This window comes from Lynx rufus, unplaced genomic scaffold, assembly GCF_022079265.1.
Source record: "Lynx rufus isolate CCGP_SWC_20201006 ecotype Redwood Valley unplaced genomic scaffold, mLynRuf1.p SCAF_12, whole genome shotgun sequence".
Lineage (NCBI taxonomy): Eukaryota > Metazoa > Chordata > Mammalia > Carnivora > Felidae > Lynx > Lynx rufus.
The window spans coordinates 49,113,646-49,130,111 of NW_025814826.1; the positions used below are offsets into that span (position 1 = coordinate 49,113,646).

General features: G+C 43.8%; 1 protein-coding gene across 2 annotated transcripts in view; it reads left to right on the plus strand.

Annotated features, from left to right (window-relative positions):
* DEPTOR (DEP domain containing MTOR interacting protein) overlaps positions 1–16,466 on the plus strand; it is a 135,592-nt gene that overhangs the window by 32,191 nt on the left and 86,935 nt on the right. For both annotated transcript variants that reach the window (XM_047074134.1, XM_047074135.1), the window contains exons 2-3: positions 10,361–10,539; positions 11,780–11,903. In XM_047074134.1, coding sequence (XP_046930090.1) covers positions 10,361–10,539; positions 11,780–11,903 — 303 coding nt within the window. The remainder of the gene's footprint in view (positions 1–10,360; positions 10,540–11,779; positions 11,904–16,466) is intronic.

Below are 16,466 nucleotides of genomic sequence, written 5' to 3' on the forward strand. Positions count from 1 at the left end.
GAGGGCTTGGCTGGATAGGCTCAAGGTTGTTTCCTATGAAAACAAGTCAGTGATCTTAATTCTCGGTTTGGTTGACACCACAGAAGGGGTGAGATTTGTTCTAGTAATCTTGCAGGGGGAGAGGCCTCCGTGTGTTTTTAGGGAGTGACGGAGCATTCTCTCCCCTTTTCTCTGCTTTTACCTGCCACCCGCCTGCAGGGCTTTTTTCTCCTCCTTGAACAAAGAAGAACAGCTAAGTCTCTCCAGGAGTTGCTAACTCACCTTAGTTCCCTGATTTGCTCCCAGAGATATTAATTAAATTTAATGCAAAGTTCTGCACCCATACTGGAAAACAATGGTCAGCAACTTAAGGGCTGCATTTGTTCTATAAAGTAACTCAAATGCATAGTTAGTGGCCTCTTGGTGGTGCTTCTGGCAGAATCTGACAGTGAAATATGTATTGCATAAGAACGGCAGTAAGGGTTGACATTTATTGAGAGCTTATTATGTGCTAAGCACTTGACACAGTTTCTTGTTTCATCCTCACAATATGAGACCTACGTTGTTATTCCTATTTTGTAGATGAGAAAGCTGAGGTACTGAGAAGTTGAATGTTTTGTCCAAAGTCACACAGCAAATGATGGATGGAACTTGGATTTAAGCCCCAGTCGTTCTGGCTCCACAGCTCTGCTATGAGTGAATGACTAGTAGAGAATGAGGATACTGACGAATGCAGCCGAGTCCCTGTTCCTACCTGAAAGCTATACTTTCTTATTCCCCACTTGCTGCCACCTATTCAGTTGACTCAGTAACCAGAACTGGTCCGTGAGTCACTCTGTGTCCTCAGTGAGTTCCGTGAACCAATCTGGACTTGTTTCTTCACCTGTAAAATGGCAATTAGAGGCCTGATACGCCTGGGTGTGGTGTAAACAAATAATGGCCTACTTGAAAAAAAAAATCGCGGAGCTTCTTGGAAAGGCGCTTTGTAAGCAGGAAGAACACTGTCCTTCTGACTTATCAGGGAAGAGATCAGAGCTGGGGATGCTGATGCAGTTGCTCTTGGCTCCTCAGAGCAGGAGACCTCTTAGGAAAAAGCCACAGGAGAAAGAAGACAGTGAACATCTCAGGTCTGATGAGGTAAGGAAGGCAGACTTAGGGGCCTCCCCGTCTTGACCCTGTATTTACCTCTTATCGCCAGGATGAGATGAAGGGTTTGAAAGGGCCTCTTGAGCTCTTATGCACTGTCATTAAAAGTGTTTGTTACATGTGCTGCGTGAACGGATGCTGACTCTCTGAGATGGTGTAACTCACCAGCTCCAGCCCCTCCCCCCTGGAGTGTCACCTGAATTCTACAACATTGGCTCAACACAGGCATGAAGACAATGTGATGACTTTTGTGGGCACTTCTGTGAGCCCTGTCTGTATTTATATTGGTAGCATCTGGGTGATGTATAAATTGCATAAACTCTCACCTTTCCATGGCCATTGAGCATGTTTTCTCTTTCTTTGTCTACGTGAGCAAACCACAGGCAGAAGACAGGTGCTTCTGCCATTTAAAGGGTGATGGCACAGAACCCTTTTTTTTGAAATTTTTATTTATTTTTGAGAAAGAGACAGAGACTGAGTGGGGGAGGGGCAGAGGGAGGAGACAGAATCCCAAGCAGGCTCCACACTGCCAGCACAGAGCCTGACACAGGGCTCGAACTCACAAACCGCAAGATCATGACTTGAACTGACACCAAAAGTCAGACACTTAACCAACTGAGCCACTCAGGCGCCCCACGGAACTCTTTCTAAACATGGAAGTCAGAAAATCTGGGTTCAAGTGCTGACCCTGCCCCTGGTTGAAATGTGACTTGAGCATGTCACTTTAATTTTTCTGAACTCGCTTCTCTATCTGTCAGTGAATATGACAATGCCTTCCTGATCACAGGGATGTCATTGGGTTCAGTTCTGAGCGTGTGGCTGTGTTCAGATGTCAAGTATAAATGACTTACTATTTTTGCTTATACTCCTCATCAAGATCTCAAATATAGTGAATGATAAATGGGACTCAGAATCAAACATGCTTCCCTCCTGGGTGTGTTTACCATCTCAATTTGTTGTGGTGACAAGATACCCAGCATATACGGGACTTTTCTTTGCACTGACTTGACCTATGCCCTGGAAGGGCTCTGTATAGAACTTATGGCTCTGACCTTGTTCCTGATTCACAGAGCCATTTTTTATGACCCTCCTGAAAAGGGGTCTTGCTGGTGGAATATTTGACATCACGTGCTCACTGCAGCTTTCTGTATAGCGTGCCTGTGGGGGGGGGAGGTGGGATTGGGGGTGTGTGAGACCAGTTCCCTCTGGCTTTCCAGAATCACATGTGCTCTGTTTACATTAACCAGTTTCATGCTCTTTCCTTCCTATCACTGTCTGTTGTTCTGATCAGGTTGGGAGAATTCAAGCATCTTCTTGAAGCAAAACCTCATGAAATGTGTATTATGATCCTATTTCACATAAATATATATACATAAACATAGCCATACATGTGTACATAAGAAAATACATAAGAAACTATTAATGTTGGGTTCTTTTGAACAGTGGGGGTCAAGAAAAATTTTGAACACACCCCAAAGTAACTACAGTAGTGAACCCCATGCACCTGTCTCCCAGCTTTGACAGTTAGCATCATCAGTACCCAGTGTCGTGTTATACATATTGAGCTTCTTTTTATCTACCGTGAGCATATATTATTTTGATAATTTGAAATATTAATTACAAAGTAAATTCAAACATTAAAAGGAAATGCAGTAGGTTAGATTTCATTTGTTCCTGTCTTTTTTCTCATCCTTTTAGATTCGGGTCCTTTCAGGGGTAGGTGATCAAGAGTGATTTTCTCTGAGTTCTCTTATCCCCAAGGACAGATATGAGCTGGTGCTGAACATCTGGCAAAGACAAGAGCTTTGGTTTACAGCACATCTATGTCAGGGCTATTGCTCAAGTCACAAGGCTCACACTGTCAGCCTCACTGTTTGGCTTGCTGTGTTTTTTAATTAAAGTGTTTACTTTGGCTGAGATTTATGACGCTGTTTTTAAATGAGAATATGTGCTTTCTGTCCCCCCCCCCCCTTTGTTCCCTGGGCCCCACAACCTGTGCGGTTCCCTGCAAGCTATTTTTCAAAAAACAATTTCTGCATTTCTTATCAGATGGACGGTAATTTTGCAGGGATTATTAACGCCCTGCGCTCAGTAGTGTTTGTTCTCCTGGGGCTGGGAGAGGAAATTGTCTGATGCAAGTCCCACAGCTGGTTTGCTGGACAGGAATAGAATCTTACAAAATCACCTTGAATCTAAAGCCTGTGAATGAACCAGCTGTGTCAGATGAACGTCGGGAAGGTGGTTTTTGTATTTAAATTTCTTGGCCAGTGGTATTGAAAATGCAGCTAAAATAGGGATGGTTATTCTTCCCAGTGGTTCAATGTGGACTGATTTGGACTCTGTTAGTCAGAAGACTATTCTGCTCTATGCCTTCTCCGTGCTGAGTGCATTGTATGAGCAAATTGATTTTTCACGTCAACAAGGATCTATCCCCTATTATGAACGAGGCACTAGAATTACAAAAATAAATAAGCAACTCTCCCTTTGTATCCTTCTCATCTAAGTGGAATGCAGCGAGATGAATGTTTTCCTACCGGCACTAAAATAGTGTGGGAGAAGGGAGGGAAGAAGGTGTTGTGGCTTTTGGAGGCTGGGGAAATGTTCACAGAGGAGGTGCCTTTTAAGCTGAAGAGCAAATAACATTTTTTGAATTATTGAAGGCAGAAGAAGGATCTGTGTCTTGAGCAGAGGCATGGAAGGTGATGGCATGTGCGGGGGATGGAGAAGAGCCCAGTGTATCCAGACTTTAGGGCAGGTGCATTCGTGGTTAGGAGGTGAGAAAGGTGAGGAAGTTTGGAAGAGGCCTCTGGCCAGGATGGAAGGACCTTAGTAAGACTGGGTAGCTGTGGTTCTTTTTGATTCGGGGAATCGAGGCTTATTCAGTCACCTGAAGGGATTGGTACTGTTCTGCTTATTATTAAGGTGGGCACAGCTTGGAAGAAGAACTGGAAAACTCTAAGGGACCGACGCACTCCAGGGACAGGCATCTCTTGCTGTCCCTCTTTTGTGACTTAGGGGCTCTTTCTCCTGCCCTCGTAGCTTCGCTGTGCTGGCCTCTCTGCTTGCTTCTCATTCCTGGTTGGCCAGTTTCTTCAGTATCTTCCAGTCTTGGGAATTTTTCACCTTTGCTCTAGGAATTCCGTGCAGACTGTGTTGGGGATGTGGAGGGTGTATGTGGGAGAACCGAATGGGAAAACAAGGAAATACTCTGGACCTGGCAGCCCTTTAGCTAGAATGCCCCACGTTGCTCCGTCTTAACACAATTACACCTGGGTAATTTGCGCTCGAAGAAAGTGTTCCTTGGCACGAATAGAGTTTGAAACTTCAGCTCCAGTTTAAATCTTGGGAGGGAGCCGTTCTGCTCGGATAGCTGATTACTGTCACTTGGGTAGGATCTTGTGCCTCTGGTCGCCTCACTGAATTGCCTCGGGGCATGTATGTGCAGATGCCACCTTAGGTCAAGGGCTCTTTCAGTCAGGAACTGCCCCAGGCATAGGAAACAGGTCTAGGGTCATGAACTCTGCCTGAACTGAGGTGGGTAAGGTGTGGAAGGCAGTTTTAAATGGAAGGGGATGTTGGACATGGCAAACAGTGTGACCAATGTGTCCAGGAAACATGGTTTAAAAGTGTGGCTTTTAGGAGGCACCTGGCTTGCTCAGATGGTTGGGTGTGTGGCTCTTGATCTCAGGGTTGTGAATTTGAGCCCCATGTTGGGTATGGAGATTACTTTAAAAATGTGGCTTTTAGGCCCTTGCTCATCATTTTATGAAGTCGTTGTATTCCGTGAGAGGCTTAGCTACTCAAAATTTTCATTTTTCCGTAAGACTTTGAAATACTCCTTACTCTAATCCGTTTTTGGAGATCTCCATGCATATTAGCATATTAAAAGTTGTGAAAACCAGGGGCACCTGGGTGGCTCAGTGGGCCAAGCCTTTGACTTCAGCTCAGGTCATGATCTCACGACTTATGAGTTCGAGCCAATGTGGGATTCTGTGCTGACAGCTCAGAGCCTGGAGCCTGCTTCAGATTCTGTGTCTCCCTCTCTCTCTGCCCCTCCCCTGCTCGTGCTCTGTCTGTCTGTCTCTCTCTCAAATATAAATAAACATTAAAAAAAAAAAGTTGTGAAAACCTGTAAGGGGTAAAGTTTAGTTCAGGTAAAAGGAAAATGTTTTTTTGGAAAACACTCATACATGTACAATAGGGATTAAAACTTTGGAAATTGATTACCCGGGAATTGAAAGCGTAGTTTTGTAATAATAGATGTTTACTACTAAGTTGTGGAGTGGGACTCCTATTAAGTTACTTGAGAAGCCTCCTTACCTTTTTGAAAATGGCGTCATTTCTGTTAGTGTCCTTGGACATTCATTTGTTCAGCAAACATTACATGCCCACAATGCTACATGGAAACACTTGGTTATGTGTTGGCAGTGTGAAAATTCTTATCTTTTTATTGGGGTAGTTTTTCTGGCATGTACAATTTGTCTTACAATTTTATTTTAGACAGAGAGCACAAGCAGGGAAGGGGCAGAGGGAGAGAGAGAATCTTAAACAGGTTCCACACTCAGCTTGACCTGGGGCTCCATCTTACGACCCTGAAATCATGACGTGAGCCAAAATCAGGAGTCGATGCTCAACAGACTGAGCCACCTAGGCGCCCCTGGAATGTATAATTCTTAATGCTCGTTCTTAGAATTCTGTATTTCTGGCTATGAAATAAAAAAAGATGGTTGGGGCGCCTGGGTGGCTTGGTCGGTTAAGCATCTGACTTCGGCTCAGGTCATGATCTCACGGTCTGTGAGTTCGAGCCCCGCGTCGGGCTCTGTGCTGACGGCTCAGAGCCTGGAGCCTGTTTCAGATTCTGTGTCTCCCTCTCTCTGACCCTCCCCTGTTCATGCTCTGTCTCTCTCTGTCTCAAAAATAAACGTTAAAAAAAATTAAAAAAAAAAAAGATGGTAGCACGATTATTGACCCCGGTAACCTGTCTAAAAATATCAGTTTCTCCTGGATCCAGAGTTCTTTCCCCTCCATCATCTGTCTGCTCAGGTTTCTAAACATGGAAATGTACCAGGCCCCGGTAGAGCTGAAGAGGCAGGGGCTTCTCCCCTCTGTGCAGGGTGAGGATCGGCGGGAATCAAAAATGCTCGAGAATTAGCCCCACTCTCAGGGTTCAAGAAAGGATAGTAACCAAAAGGTTCTATTTTGTAGTATTTAAAGGTAAATATTACCTAATAATTTTTTTTTAATTGGAAAGTTTATAGGAGCTAAATCTCCTCTCTTGGCTCATAACATATTCCTCCTCCACCAAATTAGATGGTAGCTTGTTCCACGTTTCAACTTCTAAATAAATTGGTCTTCATTATTCTTGGATTCCTGACAGACATCGTGTCTAAGAATTAATGTTTCACATTCTGCCACTTTGAGCATGTTAAACAAATTACTCAGTGTCATTGCCACTGAATTAATTAGAAGGATTCATGTGAGGCTTTAGCACCCCTATGTGAACATGTTTTTTATTAAGCTTCATTTATTTTTTATCAATAATTACAACTCTGTTGGTATTGCAGTTTTAGCATTACCTGCGTCAGAGGGTTGTCATGAGGACTGATGGCCAATAAAGCAGGTAAAACAGTGCCTAACAAATAGTAAGGGCTCAAATGCTGTCTTTATCTTTGTTAATGAACTTTGTAACTGTGTGATGAAGTAATCATCATGGATATAATTGTCCCCATTTTCCCAGTGAAGATTCTGGTGCTCAGAAGTGTAATCGTCTGGAATTACTGGCGGTGTCCGGACGAGAGCCTAGTGTTCATATTCCTAGTCTTGTTTCTGACTGCCCTCGTAACTGACATTTTGAGGTTTAGGATTTTGATATATGAACTTGGGGAGCATGCAACGTTCAGGCCATAGAAGTTAAATTAGCATATGTGTCGGGGCGCCTGGGTGGCTCAGTCGGTTAAGTGTCCAACTTCAGCCCAGGTCACGATCTCACAGTTCGTGAGTTCAAGCCCCGCGTCGGGCTCTGTGCTGACAGCTCAGAGCCTGGAGCCTGCTTCGGATTCTGTGTCTCCCTCTCTCTCTGCCCCTCCCCTGCTTGTGCTCTCTCTCTCTCTCTCTCTCAAGAATAAATAAAACACTTAAAAAATGAGCATATGTGAAAATGTTTAGTATAATATGGAGCATATAGTAGGAGCTCAATTAAAATGTTTTTTTTTTTTTGTAATTTATTTTGAGAGAGAGCAAGGGGGGAGGGGCAGAGAGAGAGGGAGAGAGAGAATCCCAGGCAGGCTTTGCACCATCAGTGCAGAGCCTGATGTGGGGCCCGATCTCACGAACCACAAGATCGTGACCTGAGCCGAAGTCAGACAGTTAACTGCCTGAGCCACCCAGGTGCCCTGGTTTTTTTCTTTCTGTTCAGCTTACAGGAGTTAGGACCCTCATTTCTCTCCTCCTCTCCCTTCTCCGTGCTGATGTCCCAGCCGAGCACTTCATTTCCGGACCACTCAGGTGCCTCCGGTCTTAAGTACTTTGTGGTTGTCTTAGCTTAGGCCACCATTACAGGGAATCACAGACTGAGCAGCTTAAACAACAGAAATGTACGGGGGCTAGAAATCTGAGATCCAGGTGCTGGCAGGGCTGGCTTTTCTGAAGTCTCACTCCTTGGCTTGGAGGTGGCCACCTTCTCTGTGTATCTTCACATGGTTTCCTCTCTGTACATGAGCGAGTCCTAATTTCCTCTTTTTATGAGGATGCTAGTCATATGATATTAGGGCCACCCTCATGACTTTGTTTTAATTACCTTTTATTTTATTTTTAACGTTTATTTTTGAGAGAGAGAGAGACAGCATGAGTGGGGGAAACACAGAATCCAAAGCAGGCTCCAGGCTCTGAGCTGTCAGTGCAGAGCCCGACATGGGGCTTGAACTCATGAACCATGAGATCATGACCTGAGCCGAAGTTGGACCCTTAATGGACTGAGTCACCCAGGTGCCCCTAATTTAATTACCTTAAAACATTTTTTTTAAATTTTCTTTATTTATTTTTGAGAGGGAGAGACAGAGAGTGTGAGAGGGGTAGGGGCAGGGAGGGAGGGAGACAGAATCTGAAGCAGGCTCCAGGCTCTGAGCTGTCAGCACAGAGCCCGACGTGGGGCTGGAACTTGCAACCTGCGAGATCATGACCTGAGCCAAAGTCAGATGCTTAACCGACTGAGCTACACAGGTGCCCCTAATTTAATTGCCTTTTAAAAGAGCCCCATCTCCAAATATAGTCATATTCTGAAGTACTGGGGTTTAGGGCCTCAACATATGAATTTTAAGGGAACATACTTCAGCCTAGAACAGTGGCCTAGCAAGAAAGAGATCTAAGCCTCAGAGTTCTCCCAACATATACTATAACCCCTGGGGTATCAAAACCCGTTAAATTTCATTAGGTGAGCTCTTTTCAAAAAGCAGGCAAGAGTATCATCTACTTTTTTCCTTAGGGAGTAGAAGAAAGGAGGTCAGGACCTGTTCTGTGCCAGGCACTATGCTGGGTGCTGGTACTTAATAGACATTATGTCGCCCAGTCTCAACGTGGCCAAGGATAGGCTGAGCATAACTGCCTTCATTTTACAGAGGAAGAAAGAGACATTAAGCCACTTGCCAAGCTCATACAGTTATTGTGCGATTTACTGATGTGGCAGTTAAGAAAATGAGGTTAGGGGCATAGGATGATGGGGGTGAAACAGGAAGAAAACTGATCTTGTGTTTCGCCCAACTCAAGAATTAAAAAGTAAATGCAAGGATGATAAGAGAAGGAAAAACAAATGGAAGAAACTGTTTTTCTTTTTGAAAGGCAGGTTTAAGACTCCTTTGGAGGGGCACCGGGGTGGCTCAGTCGGTTGAGCATCTGACTTTGGCTCAGGTCATGATCTCACGGTTCGTGGGTTCGAGCCCTGCATTGGGCTCTGTGCTGACAACTCAGAGCGTAGAGCCTGCTTCAGATTCTGTCTCCCCCTCTCTCTGCCCCACCCCCCCAAATTAAATATTTTTTTTAACCTTTATTTATTTTTGAGACAGAGAGAGACAGAGCATGAACGGGGGAGGGGCAGAGAGAGGGAGACACAGAATCCGAAACAGGCTCCGCTTTGAGCTGTGAGCACAAAGCCCGACGTGGGGCTCGAACTCACGGACCGTGAGATCCGAAGTTGGACGCTTAACCGACCAAGCCACCCAGGCGCCCCATCTAAATTAAATAAACATTAAAAAAAAGACTCTTTTGGAATAAAGCCACTGAGTTCTGAAGGGAGTAAGGGAAGGTTCTGTGTCAACCACTTTTCTCCACACTAATCCATCAGCCTGTAAATAAATTGTGTTTGTCCAACAGCTTTAATCTATCTCTCCTGGATTTTTTGTTTATCCCTCCCTGGCTAAAATCAGCAGGATGTGACACTTGGGAAGTTGGACTCTGAAGGGAGACCAACAGGTTCAAATCTAATTTTCATCACTTTTTAGCTGTGTGGCAAGTCACTTAATCTCTCTGGGGCCTCAGTTCTCTCTGCTGTAAAAAAAAAGAAAAAAAAAAGGAGATGGTAATAATAACTTCTGATGAGGTTGTTGCAGACACTAGTGCATCTGTGGAAAGTGCTCAAATAAGCATCTGGAACCTGGTAAGCGTCACGTAAGGATAAGCTATTGCCCCTATAGAAAGCGGGACAGGCGAAGGCCAGGGTCCCTGTGCACTTTCCCACATAGGTCTCTGATTCCTGGAAGTGCATAGTAGCAGAGGTTGGAACACTCATTTGTTACGTACGTGAACGAATGCAGACGTGGTGACCTTGAGCAATCTGTGATGAAGAGGAAGTACCTGGTTTCAGCAAGTTTCTAGAGTTTTTGTTTGCTGTTTGGTCGAAGCCATAAGCCCACTGGTGGAGGAATAAAGAGAAGGCATTGAGACAGAGCAGGGGTGAGAAAGCTTTTCTCGGTTTCCAGGCTGGCAGGAGAGCTCTAGCTTGTCCATGGTTGTTTTCCCCTCCATTTGCTTGCATCATCTCTAGATCTGGGGGTGCAATCACTGTCTGGGGCCTCTGGGCCCTGACCGTGTAGAACCTCCCCGCCCCCTCCCCCACTGACATACAGGGATGTGAACGGCACTCGAATGCATTTAGAGCTTCCACTTGTTACTGAGCTCTGCAATCGGCTGACTGATCTGTGTTGTCATTAAAATTCCTGAAGTGATTGCCAAACTTTCTTTCCAGGCTCAGGCTGCATGAAGAAAAGGTTATTAAAGATAGGCGACATCATCTCAAAACCTACCCAAACTGCTTTGTTGCCAAAGAACTGATTGACTGGCTGATTGAGCACAAGGAGGCTTCTGACAGAGAGACAGCAATCAAACTCATGCAGAAGTTAGCAGACCGGGGCATCATTCATCACGGTGAGTGAGGTGGCCACCGACCGTCAAGGTAGCTTGGGAGGAAGACACGGGCTGCGTCTTCTATTCCAGATACAAACCTACCCATTTAAGAGATTGAACACTTGGTCTCCTGTGCACCTCTCGCTGGTGGCATTCCCTTCTTTCCTCCGAGAGGCATTTGGGCTTATTTCCATTTACTGCTTCATACTTTTTCCTTTCTGTAGATGCATCTCTTAGCAAAGTATCATACTGTTGCAAGTGCTTTAAATCATTATAAAAATGCATGATTATTCTTGTACAACTTGATTAACATGCTGTTTGTGAGATTCATCCATGTTTGCTCATTTTCACTGCTGCGTATACCATGTATAATTATGCCTTTGTGCCTTTACCCGTTCTCCTGCTGATGGACATTTAAGGGGTTTCCAAATTTTTGCTGTTACTCTCGACATCTCTACGAACATTCATGAACATGTCTCCTTGAAATCTCTAAAACTGACCAAGACCTTTCATATGTTGATGTTCTCTTGGGCTGAAATGCCCTTTCTCTTCACTTTTGCCCATTTTCTATCCATTCTTCAGGTCTCTAACTACATGCGAGCTCTTCAGAGAAGTGTCCATTCCTTGCAGCTAGGCGACGGGGGTTCTTTGGTCTGTCACTTCAGTATCGCCTCACCTCTTTCATTGCCCTGTTGTACCGTATATATATATTTTTAATGTGTATTTATTTTTGAGAGAGACAGAGACATAGTGTGAGCAGGGGAGGGGCAGAGAGAAAGGGAGACAGAATCCGGAACAGGCTCTAGGCTCTGAGCTGTCAGCACAGAGCCCGACGTGGGGCTCGAACCCACAGACTGCGAGATCATGACCTGAGCCGAAGTTGGACGCTCAACCGACCGAGCCACCCAGGCGCCCCATGTTGTACCATATTTTTATTACATGCTGACATTGCTCTTTATTTCACTAGCCTTCACATTCTTTGAGGCTGATACCTCCCCCATTGTGCTCAAGAAGAGTTTGTGGAATGAATGATGAATTGAATTTTGTGACCCTTTTACTAGACAATGAGGTGATGGTGATGGTGATAGACTCACTCTATTCCAGGTACTGTGTTAAATACCTGTATTAAATCATAGAGGAGTGTGCTTGAGAAATGAGGCAGTGAAACAAGTCTTAATTAGCATCTCACTGCATGTGAGGAATTAAATGAGTTTTGTTTTGTTTTTTTCTTATGGGCCTCTCTGTGTATATTGTGTTTCAGTGTGTGATGAACATAAGGAATTCAAGGACGTCAAACTCTTCTACCGCTTTCGGAAGGATGATGGCACCTTCCCGCTGGACAATGAAGTGAAGGCCTTCATGAGAGGACAGAGGCTGTATGAGAAGTATGTTGCTCGTGGAATCCCCCGTGTGATCTTAACTTGTGGAGAGAAGCAGGGCTATTTCGGGCTTTTATCATTCTGACTTCAGCCTGGCTCTTCACGCGAGATGGTTACATAACTGTTCCCTTTAATATGGGAAGACTCCATCACTCATTTGCTTTTCTCTTTGCCAGGGATAAAGTTGATTTCATAAGATTCTTAATAAAGATTCTATTTAAATATAAAATATTTAAATACTTATTTTCTACGTGTAAGTCGATGTGACAAAATTCCAACATAAAAAAAAAAAAACACAAACCCTGCAAAGTTGCAGCTTGCTGTTTGCCCTCAAGTCATGCAGTTGCCTATTTTCTCTTTTGAACACCGTTGTGTAACTTGGAGGTTTGATCTTGTCAATGGCTGGAGAAGCAGTGTCAATTACAGGGGAAGTTCAAGTTCAGGTTAAGAGATGAGTCGTGAGAGGACTTCAGGAGGCAGGATGGTGTAAGAGGAATAATCTCTCAGCTCTTTGAAGAGGGGAATGCATTGTAGTCAGGAGGATTCAGAGGCTGGATCTCAGATCTCCCTGGCGGTCCAGTCCGTGTCTGGGCAGATCTGCTGTTCCTGTGGTCCCTTTTCCATCCTGCCTTGTTTTGTTTTGTTTTTTTTTTCCAGGGCAGCCATTAGAGCAGACACTACCTCCTTAACTCTGGCTGCCTTTCAAGGCTTGAGGGAGTTGGAAATATGTATTTATCGCACAAAAGAGCCTACTCTGTGATGGGTGGGTTGGTGCATGGGGAGGTAGGTCAGGGGGTCGGATCAAGCAGCATGATGGCTAGGAGCCAGACAAGTTTGATTCTAGCCCTGTCACCTTACCTCTGTAAACCTCCTCTTTTATGACATAGGAGTGGTGATGGCACTTACCTCCTAGGTGTTTAGTGCTATTGTGGGAATTAGAATAAATTGTGTCAATTACTTAAATATTTAGCTCAGTAGCTCGGTGTGTCAGGCCCCAGAGATGACAGTCATTTCAGATATTAGCCTGACAGCGATGGCCACCCTGGAGTCTGTCTCTCCTGTGTTCTGCCTCCATCCCAGTTCTGTTCACCTGTTTCTGGTGCTGGTATTGTCCAACACATGCCCCATGTGTGCTACTTCTCTCGTCTCTTGCTTTCTATACCGAGGTATACAAAACCCCTCATCTCCTGGACTCACATGAACTTGAATGGAAGGGATCCATTAGCACCTTTGTTTGTACATCTGAGTATATGTATATGTGTTGTTGCTGTTTTCTTTTACTTTCTTAGCTCCTTTCGGAAAATTCTAGCAGGTGGTAAGTAATTTGATCACTATGATGGTCCTTTCAAATCGTAAGATTCTATGTTGTCAAAAACATGTCATTTCCACGGATCAATATTGCTATATCCTTTTTTCTGTGTGCAGTTAGTGTTCAGTATCTCAATTTCCCAGTAAATTTATTCCTCAAAATGCTCGTGAAATTAGTAATAGGAAAAGTTGTTTATTTATTTATTTTTAATAAAAAAAATGTTTATTTTTAAGAGAGAGAGACAGAGTGCAAGCAGGGGAGGGGTAGAGAGAGGGAGTTACAGAATTCGAAGTAGGCTCCAGGCTCTGAGCTGTCAGCACAGAGCCTGAGGTGGGGCTCAAACTCAGGAAACATAAGATCATGACCTGAGCCGAAGTCCACTTACCCAAATGAGCCACCCAGGTGCTGATGCTAGGAAAAGTAATTTAATCAGTACTTAACCTTGCGTGAACTAGCTGCTGCCTCTCAGTCTTGGCCCCTATTGTTGGTTGCTGGAACATACATGGAACAACCTTTAGGGCCTTTGGAATTGATGGCTCAGTGTACCTACATGATCAGTTTTGTTTACCGTACCTTTAATCATTTTTATTGTATTTCTCATGTCTCCCTGGATATCTTTTCTATGAATGTCAGCATGTATATTCTTTTGTAAGTTTTGGGTACTTTAAAAAATAGTGTGAAGAAGTAAATAGTTTTGTGCACAGCTCACCTCTTCAAGGATTTTATTTATTTTACTATTGAAGTTTTTTTTCCTATATTTTTAAAAGCCAGAATACTTGTATTAGGATATCTCTAACATTTATGAAAGAAGGCCTTGCAAAATATATGTTCCTTTTTTTTCTTTGCCTTTTAAAATAATAACAATTGATAATATTTGTTGGTTGATAACTATGTATCAGACATCCTGACGAGTCCATTTTTTTTATTATCATAATGAACCTGATTTAGAAGAATTGTATCCATTTTATGGACCAGGAAAATGTGGTAGGGAGAGATTCAAGCTCTTATTCAAGGTCCCTTCACTAGTAAAAACATCTGGGATTTGAACCTAGGAGCCCACAGCCCAAACTTATTGCTACTAGGTTGTTAATAAATTTTAGAAAACATTTTTATTATTAGGAAAGATGTATCATTATTTATCACTTACGGAAATTAAATTAATGAAATCAGTGTTTTCTTCAAAATTTTAGAAAACATTTTTATTAGGAAAGATGTATCATTATTATTTGTGGAGATTAAATTAATGAAATCAATGTTTTCTTCAAAATGTAGTTTATAGTAAAATATAACATGGAGTTTGTAAATATCTGGGTATGGAATTTTCTGTAAAAAGTAACTGAAATAATTCTAAGTAGACATTGGAAAAGAAGAGTAAAGCAATTTTCCTTCAACACAAATCTACCTATAGATTTAGGGACTAAAGAACACAGGGAATATAGTAAACAGTATTGTAAGAAAAAAAAAGAGATACATTTTTTTAAAAGAATTTATTAAGAAAAAATTTTTTTAACATTCATTCATTTTTTTGAGAGACAGAGAGAGGGTGTGAGCAGGGGAGGGACAGAGAGAGGGAGACACAGAACCTGAAGCAGGCTCCAGGCTCTGAGCTGTCAGCACGGAGCCCAGCGTGGGACTCGAACTCACTAAGCGTGAGATCATGACCTGAGCCAAAGTCGGACGCTTAACCGACCGAGCCACCCAGGCGCCCCTTAAAGAATTTATTTTTAAGTAATCTCTACACCCAACATGGGGCTCGAACCCACAACCCTGAGACCAAGAGTCCCACAGTCCACTGACTGAGCCTGCCAGGCACCCCCAAAAAAGAGATGAATCTACATGGTATGCTAAAAGTGTGATAGAAACACCTTTTATTTGTAAATTAAGCTCTTCAAAACACTTCTACTAGATTATTTTATTTGAACTCTCTTAATGGAGTAATAAGAGAATAGTAAATAATAATAGAAATAATAGCGTAGTAAATAATAATATAAAATACAATATAAATTAAATGGGACATTACATTATCACCCTGGTTTTCGGGAGGAGCATTTGGGACCTGAGGCAATAAAATCATTTCTGTGTGATGGCGATATGGCTCAAGAGGGACACCTGAACCCAGGCAGCAGGTGCACAGGCCGCTGCTCTCCACACACTCCCACCAGCTCTGGAGGGGGCTGGCTGTGTTGTCAGTACATCCTTTTTGCCCTCCTCTTGCTTGCTTGTTCTGGGTTATTAATAGAACGTTGTGAAACTGGGTGGTTTCTGCCTGGGGTTTTGGTGAACCGGGCTGATTTCTGGGCACCTTGATTTCCTATCCATAGAGACGTTTCTCAGTATGCTATTTTGTAGGACACAGCTGTGTTTCAAAACTCACAGTGACTCTGCTACCTCTTAGCATCCATCTTGCTCCAGTTAATTCAACTCAGAGGTACTCAAACGAACACCAGTTAAGGGGCAAAAGCTGGCCTTTTCAGGGTGTCCCACCATGAGGAAGGTTATGGGAGAGCTGGTGACCGGAGTCCTCTGCATAGTGAGTGACAGTGGGTGTGGGTTTTCGGAGTCACCCAGCCCTGCTCTCCAGTCCTGGCCTCCGACTAGCTTGCTCTGCGACCTTGAGCAGGCTGCTGAAACTCTCTGATCTGGGGTCATAAATGGAGGCAAGGCTGAGACCCACTTGGAAAGGCTGTTGGGAGGAATTTACAATCTGTGCATTGCTGAACACAGTGCTAGGCACAGAGTGAGAGCCCAAGAAATGTTAGCAGCTGCTATTAGAGTAGTAAACCAGTATATAAATGAACGGTATCTATTCTTATTATCATATTCTTTTAAGATTTAGCCTAGCCTAGAAGTTAAGAGCCGGGAGCCAGGCTGCCTGGGTGTGGATCCTGGCTCTGTGCCTTGTTGGCAAGTGGCTTCACCTCTCTGTGCCTGCCGTTGCCGTCCTGGTATATGGAAATATTGATTGTATTGACCTCGTAGACTTCTTGTGGGGCTTAAATGAACTAACATGATGTATGAGCACACAGGTCAGGGCCTACCTCAGGGTATGAGCGTATCTTGCTGACCATCTACTGCTGCCAGCTGGACAGAAGTGTGAGGAGGATGTGTGCCCCTGGATCAATGCCCAGAATTTGTCATTTTGAGCAATTCATCTGAGAACATTCAGGTCCCACTGCACTTCCATCAACAGGCGTTCATCAGACCTTCACTATGGACTGAAGGTGCATAGGATAGGGCACGCCGTCTCCAGGAGGGGCATA